At 51.7% G+C, this 12,286-nt stretch overlaps 1 protein-coding gene and 1 long non-coding RNA gene across 3 annotated transcripts in view; one reads left to right on the top strand and one right to left on the bottom strand.

Moving 5' to 3' along the window:
- The window catches only part of Plekhm2 (pleckstrin homology and RUN domain containing M2), a 36,657-nt gene that overhangs the window by 22,969 nt on the left and 1,402 nt on the right, over positions 1 to 12,286 (bottom strand). Inside the window, exon 2 of one of the 2 annotated variants that reach the window (XM_077791097.1) lies at positions 11,776 to 11,802. The exons of the other annotated variant lie outside the window; for it this stretch is intronic. Coding sequence (XP_077647223.1) covers positions 11,776 to 11,802 — 27 coding nt within the window. The remainder of the gene's footprint in view (positions 1 to 11,775; positions 11,803 to 12,286) is intronic. 2 annotated transcript variants of the gene reach the window in all.
- LOC144249208 (uncharacterized) lies at positions 8,214 to 10,442 on the top strand. The gene is made up of 2 exons (XR_013342187.1): positions 8,214 to 8,356; positions 8,845 to 10,442. It is a non-coding gene; the product is annotated as an uncharacterized LOC144249208 (long non-coding RNA).

The raw sequence follows: 12,286 nt of genomic DNA, 5'->3' as shown, positions 1-12,286 counted from the left end.
GTGGTTGCAGGCCTGCGCCTCATACCCAGCTCTCCCAGGTCTTTTCACCAAATGGGAGCTCCAGAACCTGAGGGAATGAGTACACAAGTGTCAGGACGTCTGCACCCCTCCCTATATGTTTAGGAGAATTTTTAAAAATGCAGTGTCCCTTCCCAAATCAGGAGAATGAAGAGCCTGGTTGATATGGACTCTGGGTCGTCTGTAGTCGGTTCCTTGCAGGCACTGAGGCCCGCCAGGCCGTTTCTGAGAAGGTGTGCCAGTGACCCTCCCTCCTGTGCCCCACACCAGCTTCCCCCAGAAGCAAGGAAGTGTCTTTTGAGTCCCAATAAGCCCTAGCTGCTCGGAGGAGACCCCACTCCTAGGAAGAAATTCACCCTGCGGCTCAAGACTGTCAAGTCGCTCTGCTGTGGGCCTCTGTCCATGTGGACCTGGAGAGGGCAGAACACTCCTGGCATGGGGTGAGCGGAGCTGGCCAGTATGGCCAGGGGCTTGCTCTCGTTTTTGCCAATAAAGTTTTATTGGAACCCACATCTACACCTGCTCTGGCATTACAACAGCCAAGTTGAATAAAGGCAACTGAGACTATATGGCCTGCAGAGCCTAAAATACTGACTATTCAGCTCTGTAAGAAGAAACTTGCTGATCCGCTGGGTAGAATTTGGCATCGGGGGCAAGCACCCTTGGGACAGGTTGGGCTGGGGAGGTGTCTCTTGCTCAAAATTCAGTTCAGCAGTGGCCAGAGAGGGTGGCTCAAGCCTGCAGAGTCAAGTCATACAGGTCAAAAATATAACTGAAGGGCTGGGGTTGTAGTTCAGTGACAGAGCACTTGCCTAGCACATGTGAGGCCCTGGGTTTGATCCTCAGCACCACACAAAAATAAACAGCCCAGGGCGCGCGCCTGTAATCCCAGCAGCTTGGGAGGCTGAGACAGGAGGATCATGAGTTCAAAGCCAGCCTCAGCAATGGCGAGGTGCTTAGCAATTTAGTGAGACCCTGTCTCTAAATAAAATACAAAATAGGGTTGGGGGTGTGGCTCAGTGGTTGAGTGCCCCTGAGTTCAATCCCGTGTACCAAAAACAAAAAATAAATAAAGGTATTGTGTCCATCTACAAAGAAAAATATTTTTTAAAAAATATTACTGAGGGCTGGGGCTGGAGCTCAGTGGTAGAGCGTTTGCCTGGCATGCGTGAGGCCCTGGGTTCTACCCTCAGCACCACATAAAAATAAATAAATATCTGTCCATCTATAACTAAAATTTTTTTTTTTAATTACTGAGCACCTACTTCATGCACATCAGGTACTATTCCTTTTATTTATTTACTTCACAGAACTAGGGATTGAACCCAGGGGCCTTCTGCCACTAAACTACTACATCTACATCCCTAAAGCTGCTGCTGCTGCTGCTGCTTCTTTTTCTTTTTTTTAAACAGGGTCTCACTAAGTTGCCCAGCTAGGCAGGAACTTGCAGTTCTGCCTCAGTCCTCGGAGTAGCTGGGTTTACACATGTATGCCACTGTGCCCAGTAGATACTATTCTTTTACAAAGTCCTTAAGTCCTTATAAAACTTACATTCTGGTGGCAGAGATAAACTATGTGCAAATATATAAAATAGCATCCGGGAACCATAAGTGCTATTTAAAAAAAAAAGGCAGGGCTAGGCACAGTGGGGCACACCTGTCATCCCAGCTACTGATGAAGCAGGAGGATTGCAAATTCAAGGCCAGCAGGATAAATTACCAAGGCTCTGGCTCTAAATAAAAAAATTAAAAGGGCCAGAAACAGTTCCGTGGTAGAGAGCATGCCTAACATGCACAAAGCTGTTACCATGCACAAAGTTCGATCCCCAGAACCAAACAACCCAACAAAAACAGAGGCAGCTTATGCAGGCCAGGTGCAGTGGCCACGCCTCTAATCCCAGTGACTCAGAAGGCTAAGACAGGAGGATCAAAAGTTCAAGGCAGCCTCAACAACTTAGGGACACCCTGTCCCTAAAATAAAATGGAGCGAAGGTTGTGGCTCTGGGATGGAGCTGAGGTTGTGGCTCTGCGGTACAGCACGTGCCTACAACGTGGAGGTACCACATAAAAATAAATTAAAAAAATAAATAAAGGTATTGTGTCCAACTACGACTAAAAAATTAATATTTGAAAAAAAAGAAGGGGCTGGGGCTGGGGCTGGGGCTGTCACTCAGTGGTAGAGGACCCCGGTTCTATCCGGGTACAGCCAAACAAAACAAACTGAGCCGGAGAAGGTGCCCCAGGGCAGGGCTGTGGGGGTTTCTGGGGGCAGAGGACCCAGGCTAGGGAACAGCAGCCGCAGCGCGGAGGACCTTTAGAAAGGGAGATGCTTGACGAAGGGAACCTGGGTGAGGGGGCAGGACACAGGGAGGGAGGGCAGGAAGCGTGAGGGGAGCCTGCTTAACAAACGAGCACGTCCAGCCTTAATGAATGAAGCAATTGGAGCTGAAAAACTCAGCAGGAATTTGATGATATTAAGGAAAAATTTTTAATTTTTTTGTACCAAGAGGTGCTCTAAGCTGGCCTACCGCCACACACTTTTTCCTTAATTTTTTTACAATTTTGAGACAGGGTCTCTATAAGTTGCTGAGGCTGGCCTTGAACTTGTGATCCTCCTGCCTCAGCCTCCTGAATGAATCACTGGGATGACAGGTGTGTGCCATGGTGCCTGGCCAACTTTTTAAAGATGTAAAGGTGGTATTGGGTTATATGAGGAAAGAGTCCTCATCTTGGAGCAATAGATACTGAAGTATTTATGGATGTCGGAATCTGTTTCAAAATAATGGAGGGATGCGGGCATAGCTGACGCAAGATTGTCCATGAGATGATGAGAGAGATGGGAAGAGGAGGGGGAAGAGGGAGGAGAGGGAGGAGAGGGAGGGAGCTGCAAGGAGGGAGGGAGAGAACAAAGGAGCACGTGACAGGAAAGCAAATACGGAAAACTCCTTGGACCAGTTTTGCCAAAAGGGTGTTGGGAGAACAAGAACGGGTGGAGTCAGCCAGAGAGTCGAGAGGGGCTCCCCTGTCCCGGGGAGGTGGCCACAGACGTGAGCCAGAGGCAGGTGGGCTGGTTCTCCTGACCAAGGGAGGATGGAAAAGTTCTCATCAGAAGAAAATCTAGGGGCTGGGGATGTGGCTCAAGCGGTAGCGCGCTCGCCTGGCATGGGTGCGGCCCAGGTTCGATCCTCAGCACACATACAAACGAAGATGTTGTGTCTGCTGAGAACTAAAAAATATTAAAATTCTCTCTCTCTTTCTCTCTCCCCCTCTAAAAAAGAAAAAAAAAAAGAAAAGAAAATCTAGAAACAAGCAGGGTGAGTTGAGGGTGCAGAGGCCGCTCATTCTTACAGTGCCCTTTAGAAGCTGGGCTCCCCAAGGTCCGGGAGCGGCCTGGCCTCCGTCTCAACACCCAGGATGGGCTAAGTGACTCTTCTGTCTGGTTTTTGGGGGGACTCAGGCACCAGGCCTGGGGACAGCTGGTCCAGCTCATCCCAGAGCCCTTCCCAGCCAGGGGGTGGGTGCTCCCTGAGCCCCCTGGGAAGACTGGCCATCAGGAGACTAAGCCAGACCCCGTGGCTTCGGGGAAATGTGGGCGGCACTCTCCAGCAGCCAAGAATGCCTGACGCAGAGCCTTTTAATCAGGGTTGGTCCCACTCTGCTCCAGGCTGCCCTTGTTTTGTCTCTTTCGTAGACACACAAACACAAAACACTATAAGTGCCATAGCTAGTACCAAGCAGCCCTTCCAGATTGTTCTATAATAGGTAACTCAAAGGCAGCTGTGAAAGATGAAATGGGCAAATGAAAAGATGGTTACAGCCAGGCACAGAGGCACACACCTCTAATTCCAGTTCCTTGGGAGGCTGAAGCAGGAGGACCACAAGTTCAAGGCCAGCCTGGGCAACTTAGCAAGACCCTGTCTCAAAAAGCAAAAAGGGCCGGGAATGAAAATAAGTAGAGCACCCCTTAAACCAGTCCCCTGAGCTGGGGGAAAAAAGAAGAAGAAAGTAAGGAAGAAAAGATGGTGACCTCCTTTCTCTCTCCCAAGTCAGTCAAGCCACAGGATTTGATGCTGCCAGCCCAACAGATGGGAGATCTGGATCCAACTCTGCCACTGACTCCCAGGCTATCCTGGGAAGGAGGAGGGGTAACACCTCTATATTTATAGAGGACAAAATCCTGCTCCAACAACACCAGGAAGCGCTGCAGGGCTGAGAGAGCGGCTGCACGCACGGGTGCTCCACCTGGTGACCACTTCAGGCTCCTCTGCGGCCCCTGCCATGCCTGTCCCTGCTCACCCACAGAACGCAGGCCTATGGCTGTAGGAAAAACTCCGCCTGGCGCCACCTGAGGCATGCTCTCTCTGGCTACCCATGGGGGAGATCACCAGGTAACAGCAGCCTCCCTACTGGCTCCAAGGAGACCAATCGTATTTAGATGACAGCAAGGTTAGGGCAGCCTCAGCATTGAGGTCTAGGAGACAGAAATCCAAGAGCAGAAAAGACCCCGACCAAAGGGCTGCTTCCTCACCTCAAACTGTCCCAAGGATTCAATCAGCCATGCACAGTGGCTCACACCTGTAATCCTAGCAACTTGGGAGGCGGAAGATTCCAAGTTCAAGGCCACACTGGGCAACTTTGGCTCAACTGAACCTTAGAGACAGACTGTAGCAAAGACCCCCAGGTCCCCTTAGTCTACAAGGCCTGTCCTGAGACCCTGCAGGAGCACTGTGGGCAAGGACAAGCCTCGGGAGAAGTGACAGGTGCAGCCAGCCTTGTGTTTTGGAGTCCTACCCCCAGCATGGCCACTGATTGGGCAAACCGCCCCCAGATCTTCTGGGACATTCTTCCTCTCCAGGGCAGGTCCCCAGAGGAAAGGCAGAGTTCAGGCCACTTGTACCATTTACTACCTCATAAGTTGGGGTACCCCTAAGCCTTGATGCATGGACTCCTCAGTGGGGGACCCCAAGAGGACTAGTGTGGATCATGGGAGCTGGACAAGGGCTGCTGTGGTCAGAGCTACCTACTGTTCCCTTGGGGAGTCCACCATGACACCTCACCCCCGCCCTACCTTGCATTAACCATATGGGCCAGCCTCAGACAGATCTGAAGGGAAAGGCCAGCGCTCTTGATTCCTTCCCCTCAGAAATAAACAAGCAGACAAGCCAATAAATGCCTCATCTTAGTCAAGCTTCTCAAGAGCAATGCCTGTTGCACCTCCCAGGCCTGGATCCCCACTGCCAACGGCATTTCTACGGAGGATCTGGCAGCGTCCAAGGCGAGGCCAGAGCTGGCTGGAGAGCCCTTAGTTTTTAGCAGCAGTTTCCCAGGACTCAGTGAGAACCTTCGTGCAGGAAGCATGAAGGGAGCCAGAGACTGGGGCGGGGTGTCCGTGAATGGAACTGACTGCTGAACCTGCTGGAAAGGCAGAAATAATCGCTCAGCCAGAGCCTCCCATTTTAGGAGGGAGACTGGGGCTCAGGCTTCGCCCAGTGTCCCTCTGCTTCCTGCAGTCTCGGCCAGATGCCCTCCAGGAGAAGGCCAGTGCTGGAGGCGGCCACCCACCTGGGTGAAACAGCTGTTGAGCCGGGGTGGGGCTGGGTGTACCTGCCCAAACCCTCAGAAAGTGCTCCTCCCTGCACCCTCCCCAGGAGGGCAGAGCGCAGGGCACTGAGCCATCCCAGGGCTTCAGTGACCGAACAGAACGGGGAGGTAGGGGCTGGGCAGGAACACTCTAGCTGCTTCTTCCTAGATAGCGTGAGGTGTCAGCAGAGGTTCCGGTTGCTGGTGACTGCTGCTCCACCAACCCAGGCAACCGTGATGCTTCTGCCTTACTCTAGTGATTCTAGAATCCCTAACCTGAGATCCCACCCCTTCTTAGCCAGGAATGTCAACCAACCGCAGGACAGCGACTATGGGGCAGAAGAACTCAGAGCCCTCCCTGCATAAGAACCAGAGGTCCTTGATTTGGAGAAGATGGTCCTCTAAAAGGGCATGAAAAACCATGTCCTTCAGCTGAGGTCCCTGGGGGATGGCCAAGCCCCTGCCCAGGAAGGACCTGTGCCAGGCCGTGGGGACTGGTTTGGACTGGCTGGATCCCTCCCCCAGCAGAGCTGTCACAAAGGGTTGGCCTACCATGGCCCCGCACTGCTTTATAAGCAAGACTGGTGAAACTGAGGCTTCTAAGCCACTTATTTGCCACCAAATACAGCACCAGCTCCACATTTTCCTTGTCGATCTCCCAAATCGCTGCTGCCGGTCCCTTTGCTGGAGACCTGTAGGTGCTCTGCTCTGACAGCTCTGCTCAAAGCAAAAGGCAGGTATGGAATCATTCGTGGGTTTCCTTTTCCTGTGCTTCCTTTGGGGCGCAGGAAGGATGATGGCCAAGAAGGCCAGGTCTCTCGGGTACTTGGACTCAGCGCAGTTTCTACAGTTAAACGCTCCTCCTTTCAGGAAGGAGACAGCACAAGCCTCAAGGCACTGTGACCGCTCTGCCCTGGAACCTGGGACCAAGGATGTCTCTCAGAGTGGGCAGAACATGGCGAGGCTCTGCCAAGAGGTTCCTAGCAAACACCAGAGGCCCAGAAGCCACGCTGGCCTGGAAGCCATCCCGTTCTCCCACTGCGGGGCTGGAGTCGGGCGTCAGCAGGAGGCCTGCCTGGGGTTCTGAGCACCCCATGTTCAGGCCTGCTCCCGCCCTGACGGGAAGAGGGCAGTTTCTCAAAGCCTCATTTGAGCCAGGCCTGTGGAGCCTGGAGCCAGCTGGCTCTGGGTTGTCTTTCACTTCCCCTTTCCTGGGGCTGTGCCTGTGCAAGACCACTCAAGCAATCCCACCCAGACACCAGGGTGCTGGAGGAAAACAGTCCCCAGAGTCCCTGTCTAATCACATGGCGGGGACCCCGATTTTACTCCAAGGCCTGGGCAGGGTAATCAGCTACCCCCAGGGTGAGAAAGCATGGGGGTGGGGGGACTTCACAGATCACAATCCATGGCTGATTGGTTGGTTGGGTTTTTTCTAGGAATTGAAGCCAGGTACTCTACCACTGAGCTCCTCCTTGGTCCTTTTCATTTTGAATTAGGGCCTCACTAAACTGCTGCGGCTGGCCTTGAACTGGCCATCCTCCTGCCTCACCCCCTCCCCTATAATCCCAGCGACTTGGGAGGCTGAGGCAGGAGGATTGCAAGTTGTTTGAAGCCAGCTTGGGCAACCTGGCAAGACTGTCTCAAAATAAATTTTAAAAATTAAAAGGGTTGGAGGGCTGGGGTTGTAGCTTGGTGGCAGAGTACTTCCCTAGCATGTGTGAGGCCCTGGGTTTGATCCTCAGCACCACATAAAAATAAATAAAATAAAGGTACCTTGTCCAATTACTACTAAAAAAATAAATTAAAAAAAAATAAAGGCATGCTGTCCATCAAAAGAAAATTTTTTAAAAAGGGCGGGGGTCGGAGGGCTTGGGCTGTGGCTCAGTGGTAGAGCGCATGCCTAGCATGTGTGAGGCACTGGGTTCTATTCTCAGCACCACATATAAATAAATAAAATAAAGGCCCATCAACAACTAAAAATATATTTTAAAAAAGCAGGGCAGGAGTTGGAGATGCAGCTCAGTGTAGAGTGCCCGGTGGTCAAATATCATCAAAAGACACAAAAACAAAGAGCAAGAGCCAGAAAACCTGCCTCTCGTCTCAGTGGCACCCCTGCAGGCCTTCTGACTTTGGACAAGTGGCTCCTCCATGTCGACTGTGTGTCGACAGGCAGCAGAGCCATCATCATGCCCTCCTGTCCTCCCAAGCACTGGGCTGTGAGATTCTGTTGGTCGCCACAGTTCCCGGGGAGCGGGATCATAGGAAACGAATACCTCCTGGTCACTTCTATACTGAGAGCAAGGGGAGATGATAAGTCGCAACACACAGATGGCGAAGCTGCCTGTGGCGGGAGGAGACACTCTCACACCCAAGTTGTTGTATGAGCAATGGGTCAGTGGCCCCGACTTTTAGTTCCAGCCTGAAGGACTCTCCCCGAAACTGTCCCGATTCTCTGGCCTCGGATGGAAGCTCTAGGGCGTCCCCTCAAGCCAGCAGCGGGAGAACTGTCTGGAGAGCGTACCCAAACTGGCCAGCGCCACCACCTGGCCCTCCAGGAGGCCAGCTCTCCGCTCCACCCCGCAGGGCAGGGCTCCAGATGCCACTGAGAGAGCCTCTTCACGGGCAGCGAGGCCACCCGTTCCCTTTGCACACAAGGGCACTGCCAGCTCTGGTGGCAACATGCCCTTCCCATGGTGGTGATCCTGAGGCCCAGACGTCACCAGATTCCTGGGGGAAGAATGACCCACCGGGATCCCGAGGTACCTGCCGAAGCAATGCCACCTTCTCCCCTCAGCACACCTCTGATCCCTAGCCCCTCCTCCTGCCCTCCTATTTTTCCAGCACTGGGGACTGAACCACTGAGCCACATGCTCAGGCTTCAGTATTTTATTTTGAGTCAGGGTCTCGCTAAGCTGCCCAGGCTGACCTTGAACTCCTGGCTTAGCGCCTGAGTACCTCGTGCCACAGCGCCACCCAGCCCCTCCCTGCCTTGGCATTAAAACCTGCCCTGACCTCTCTGGCCTCGACTCCAGGTCAGGCCTCCAGGCCAATGGCTCAGAGAGCTGGCAGGGGATTTTCAAGTTTTCTGTGAAATTCTCTTCACACTGGGTTCTAGCTGGAGAATCTGGAGGGAGACTCACAGGAACAGCCACTGCTCCACTGGACACTCTGGGGCATGATCTGTGACTACAGAGTGACCACAGTCAGCCTTGGTCCTCCCACTTGAATGTGACCTGCTTCTCTCTAGCCCCAGATGCAGGTGAGCTTCTGCCGCGTTCAAGACCTCACAAGGCCTTCGGATCTGGAAGGGCCTGAGCTCGGGCCACACCACGGAGACAGGCCTGGGAATGCCTGAACCGGGCTGGAAGGACGGTAGTGACGAGCTTCCCAGAGAAACCTGACGCCAGAGAAGCATTTCAGAAAAGGAGAACCAAATCCAAACCAAGCCAATGGGCGGGGCTCAGAAAAAAAAAGTCCTCGCTTCTCCACCAGCGTCTGTTCCTGGGCCGGGCGGGTGACCTGGATTGGCACTCTCTGCCCACACTGGGGCTTCTGGTCCCTCTGGGCCTCTATTATGCAAAGCCAGGAGCAAAGCTATGGCCAAGGCCAGGATCCAGAGAAGAGGAAGCAGGGAAGAGGGCCCTCCTTATGAAATGCTTGGGTAGTATTATTTTATTTAGATCTTTGCCCTGGAGATTCGGGTCCTTGGGGACTTCCAGAACAATTTCCCCTGAAGCCAGTGAGTACAAAACTATTGATCTAAACCGGTCGTATAATTCCCACACATACCTAGCAACCCTCTCCAGGAACGAGCTGATTTAAAGTACTGTAGACCCAGCTCTCGGGGACAAGGAGAGGGAGGAAAGGCCCTGCCCTCAGGTCTTCACCCACAGACCAGGATGGCCAACAGCTGCGGACAGTCACTGCTGCCCCCCGGATTCCAGACTGACAAGGAGCCCCCTGCTCCACGAGGCACGTCTGCCCCTGTCTGCCGGAAATAGAGCCTAAGATACCTGGCCCAGGAGGACCTGAACAAGTCACTTCTGGTTAAGGGGAGGGGAACAGGGCGGGTTCCTATTCATCTAGGTGCTTCTGAGCCGAGTTTTTTTTTTGCTATTGTTTTTGTTCTTTGATACTAGGGATTGAACCCAGGAGCCCCCAACCTCGGAGTCACATCCCAGCCCTTTTTACATTTTATTTTGAGGCAGGGTCTCCCTAAGTTGCTTAGGAACTGGCTAATTTGCTGGGGCTGGCTTGAACTCGCCATCCTCCTGCCTCAGCCTCCTGAGCCTCTGGGATGACAGGCGTGGCCACCTCACTACCTGTTTTCTTAGATAATGTCCCTTCTCTGCACCTGACCAAGGTTCCTTGGGAAGGCAATGTCACTGTTTTGGGGACAGCTCCCTGGTCACCTCCTCCACAGACTTCCCTGCCCATGCCCTGTCATGAGGTCTGTGTGACGCCTGTGTATTGCCACAGTCTGAAATCCTGTTTGTCCATCTCTTCATTTATTTCTCATCTCCTACAAGAATGTCACTTCCATGAGGGCAGAGACCTTATCTGCCTCCACAGCGAGTTCCCTGGGGCCTGGGGACAGAGGGAAGGAGCTCAGCAGTGTTTTAAATAACTGAACACAGGACCATGGGACACAACTCAGTGTCCACGTCCACTCCACAAGCCTGATATGAAGTGCGACGGATCAAGTCAACCACAAGCCAGAAGGTGACCCTGCGCCCGGCCTCAGTGAGGACTTTTTTGGGTGCACACGTGTGTAAATAAAAATACCTAAAAATACTGCCTGTGGGCCAAAACAGCCTGAGGCCTATTTTGGTAAATAAAGGTTTACTGGAACACAGCCACGCCCTGCATGGCGGTTGTTTTTGAGTTCCAAGGGCAAAAGAGAGGAGATGGTTCAACAAAGACCCCATGTCCCCAAATATTTACCATCTGGTCTTTCAAGAAAAAGCTTATAGGAAGCATAGTGTGGGGCTGGGGCTGGGGCTCAGGGGGAGAGCACTTGCCTAGCACGTGGGAGGCCCTGGGTTAATTCTCAGCACTGCGTGTAAATAAATAAAATAAAGGTCCATTGACAACTAAAAAAAGTATTAAAAAAAAAAGCGTAATGTGACACACACGGAAAACTGCTCCCAAGGCATAATGGTGGCTGGGGATGTAACTCAGGGGTAAAGCGCTCCTGGGTTCAATCCCGGGTACCAAAAGTTAATAAATTATTAATAATATCAAATAAAGAAAGAAAAGAAACAAAATGCCAACATCATCCCTGCTGGGATGCTTCTCTATTAACAACTCAGCAACCACAGGCTTTGTTAGCCTCTGCTACTTGCTCCCTGCCTGACATGCGTGCGGCCCGGGTTCGATCCTCAGCACCACATACCAACAAAGATGTTGTGTCCGCCGAGAACTAAAAATAAATATTAAAAATTCTCTCTCTCTCTCTCTTAAAAAAAAAAAAATCTTTATTTTACATTTATGTGGTGATGAGGATCGAACCCAGTGCCTTGCGCATGCTAGGCCAGCACTCTACCACTGAGCCACAACCCCAGCCCCCATATGCACTTTACAATAAAAAGTTTGAAAATGGCCAGGCATGGTGGCGCATGCCTGTAATCCTAGTGACTCAGGAGGCTAAGGCAGGAGGATCGTGGGTTCAAACCCAGCCTCAGCAACTTAGCAGGTTCTCAGCAACTCAGAGAAACCCTGTCTCTAATAAATATAAAAAAGGGCTGGGGATGTGGCTTGGTGGTTAGGCACCTCTGGGTTTAATCCCTGGCACCAAAAAAAAAAAAAAAAAAAGTTCGAAAATACTCTGTAAACACAGTAATACACAACACACCTTTCTTTTTTCTTTCTTTCTTTTTTTTTTTCTTTTGTGGTGCTGGGGATTGAACCCCCCCCCCCCCCCCCCCCGGCAGGCCTTGCTCATGCTAAGCAAGTGCTCTACCACTGAGTTATATCCCCAGCCCCAACACAACATTTTTTTGCAGAAATATACATCTCATTTTCTTCCTGCAACATCCTTTAAAAAGAAGCAGTAATGTACTCCCAGTTTGAGAGGCTGAGGCAGGAGAATCAAAAGTTCAAGGCCAGGGCTGGGGATGTGGCTCAAGTGGTAGCGTGGCATGCGTGCGGCCCGGGTTCGATCCTCAGCACCACATACCAACGAAGATGTTGTGTCCACAGAGAACTAAAAAATAAAAAACATTAAAAAAAAAAAAAAAAAGTTCAAGGCCAATCTCAGCATTTAGCAAGACCCTCAGCAATTTAATGAGACCTTGTTTCAAAATAAAACAAAAAGGGCTGGGGATGTGGCTCAGTGGTAGAGGGCCCCTGGGTTCAATCCTCAGTACCAAAGACAAACCAACAACAACAAAAACCCGTAAGACCATTTTACTGGTGGCAGAAGTGGAACAAAGGCAAAGCAACTCTCAGGGTGCTGTATGACAAATTCAGGTGAGACTGGTATTCGAGGACAAATCTGACCTGCAGACTGCTAGCCTGCGATGTCTGTTGCTGTAGCTGAACTGATTCCCATTAGAAGCAGATACCCTGATTCAGAAAACCACACACACGTCAGGATGCAGGAATCCTATGGCAGTTGTCTGAAACAAGCACAGAGAGGAAGTGCTACCAAGTACAAATGGGTTACATAACAATCTGGAGGGCGAGAG

Source organism: Urocitellus parryii, chromosome 11 (genome assembly GCF_045843805.1).
Source record: "Urocitellus parryii isolate mUroPar1 chromosome 11, mUroPar1.hap1, whole genome shotgun sequence".
Taxonomy (NCBI): Eukaryota; Metazoa; Chordata; class Mammalia; order Rodentia; family Sciuridae; genus Urocitellus; species Urocitellus parryii.
The sequence above is the reverse complement of the archived record's forward strand: the minus strand, read 5'-3'. Positions and strand labels throughout refer to the sequence as shown.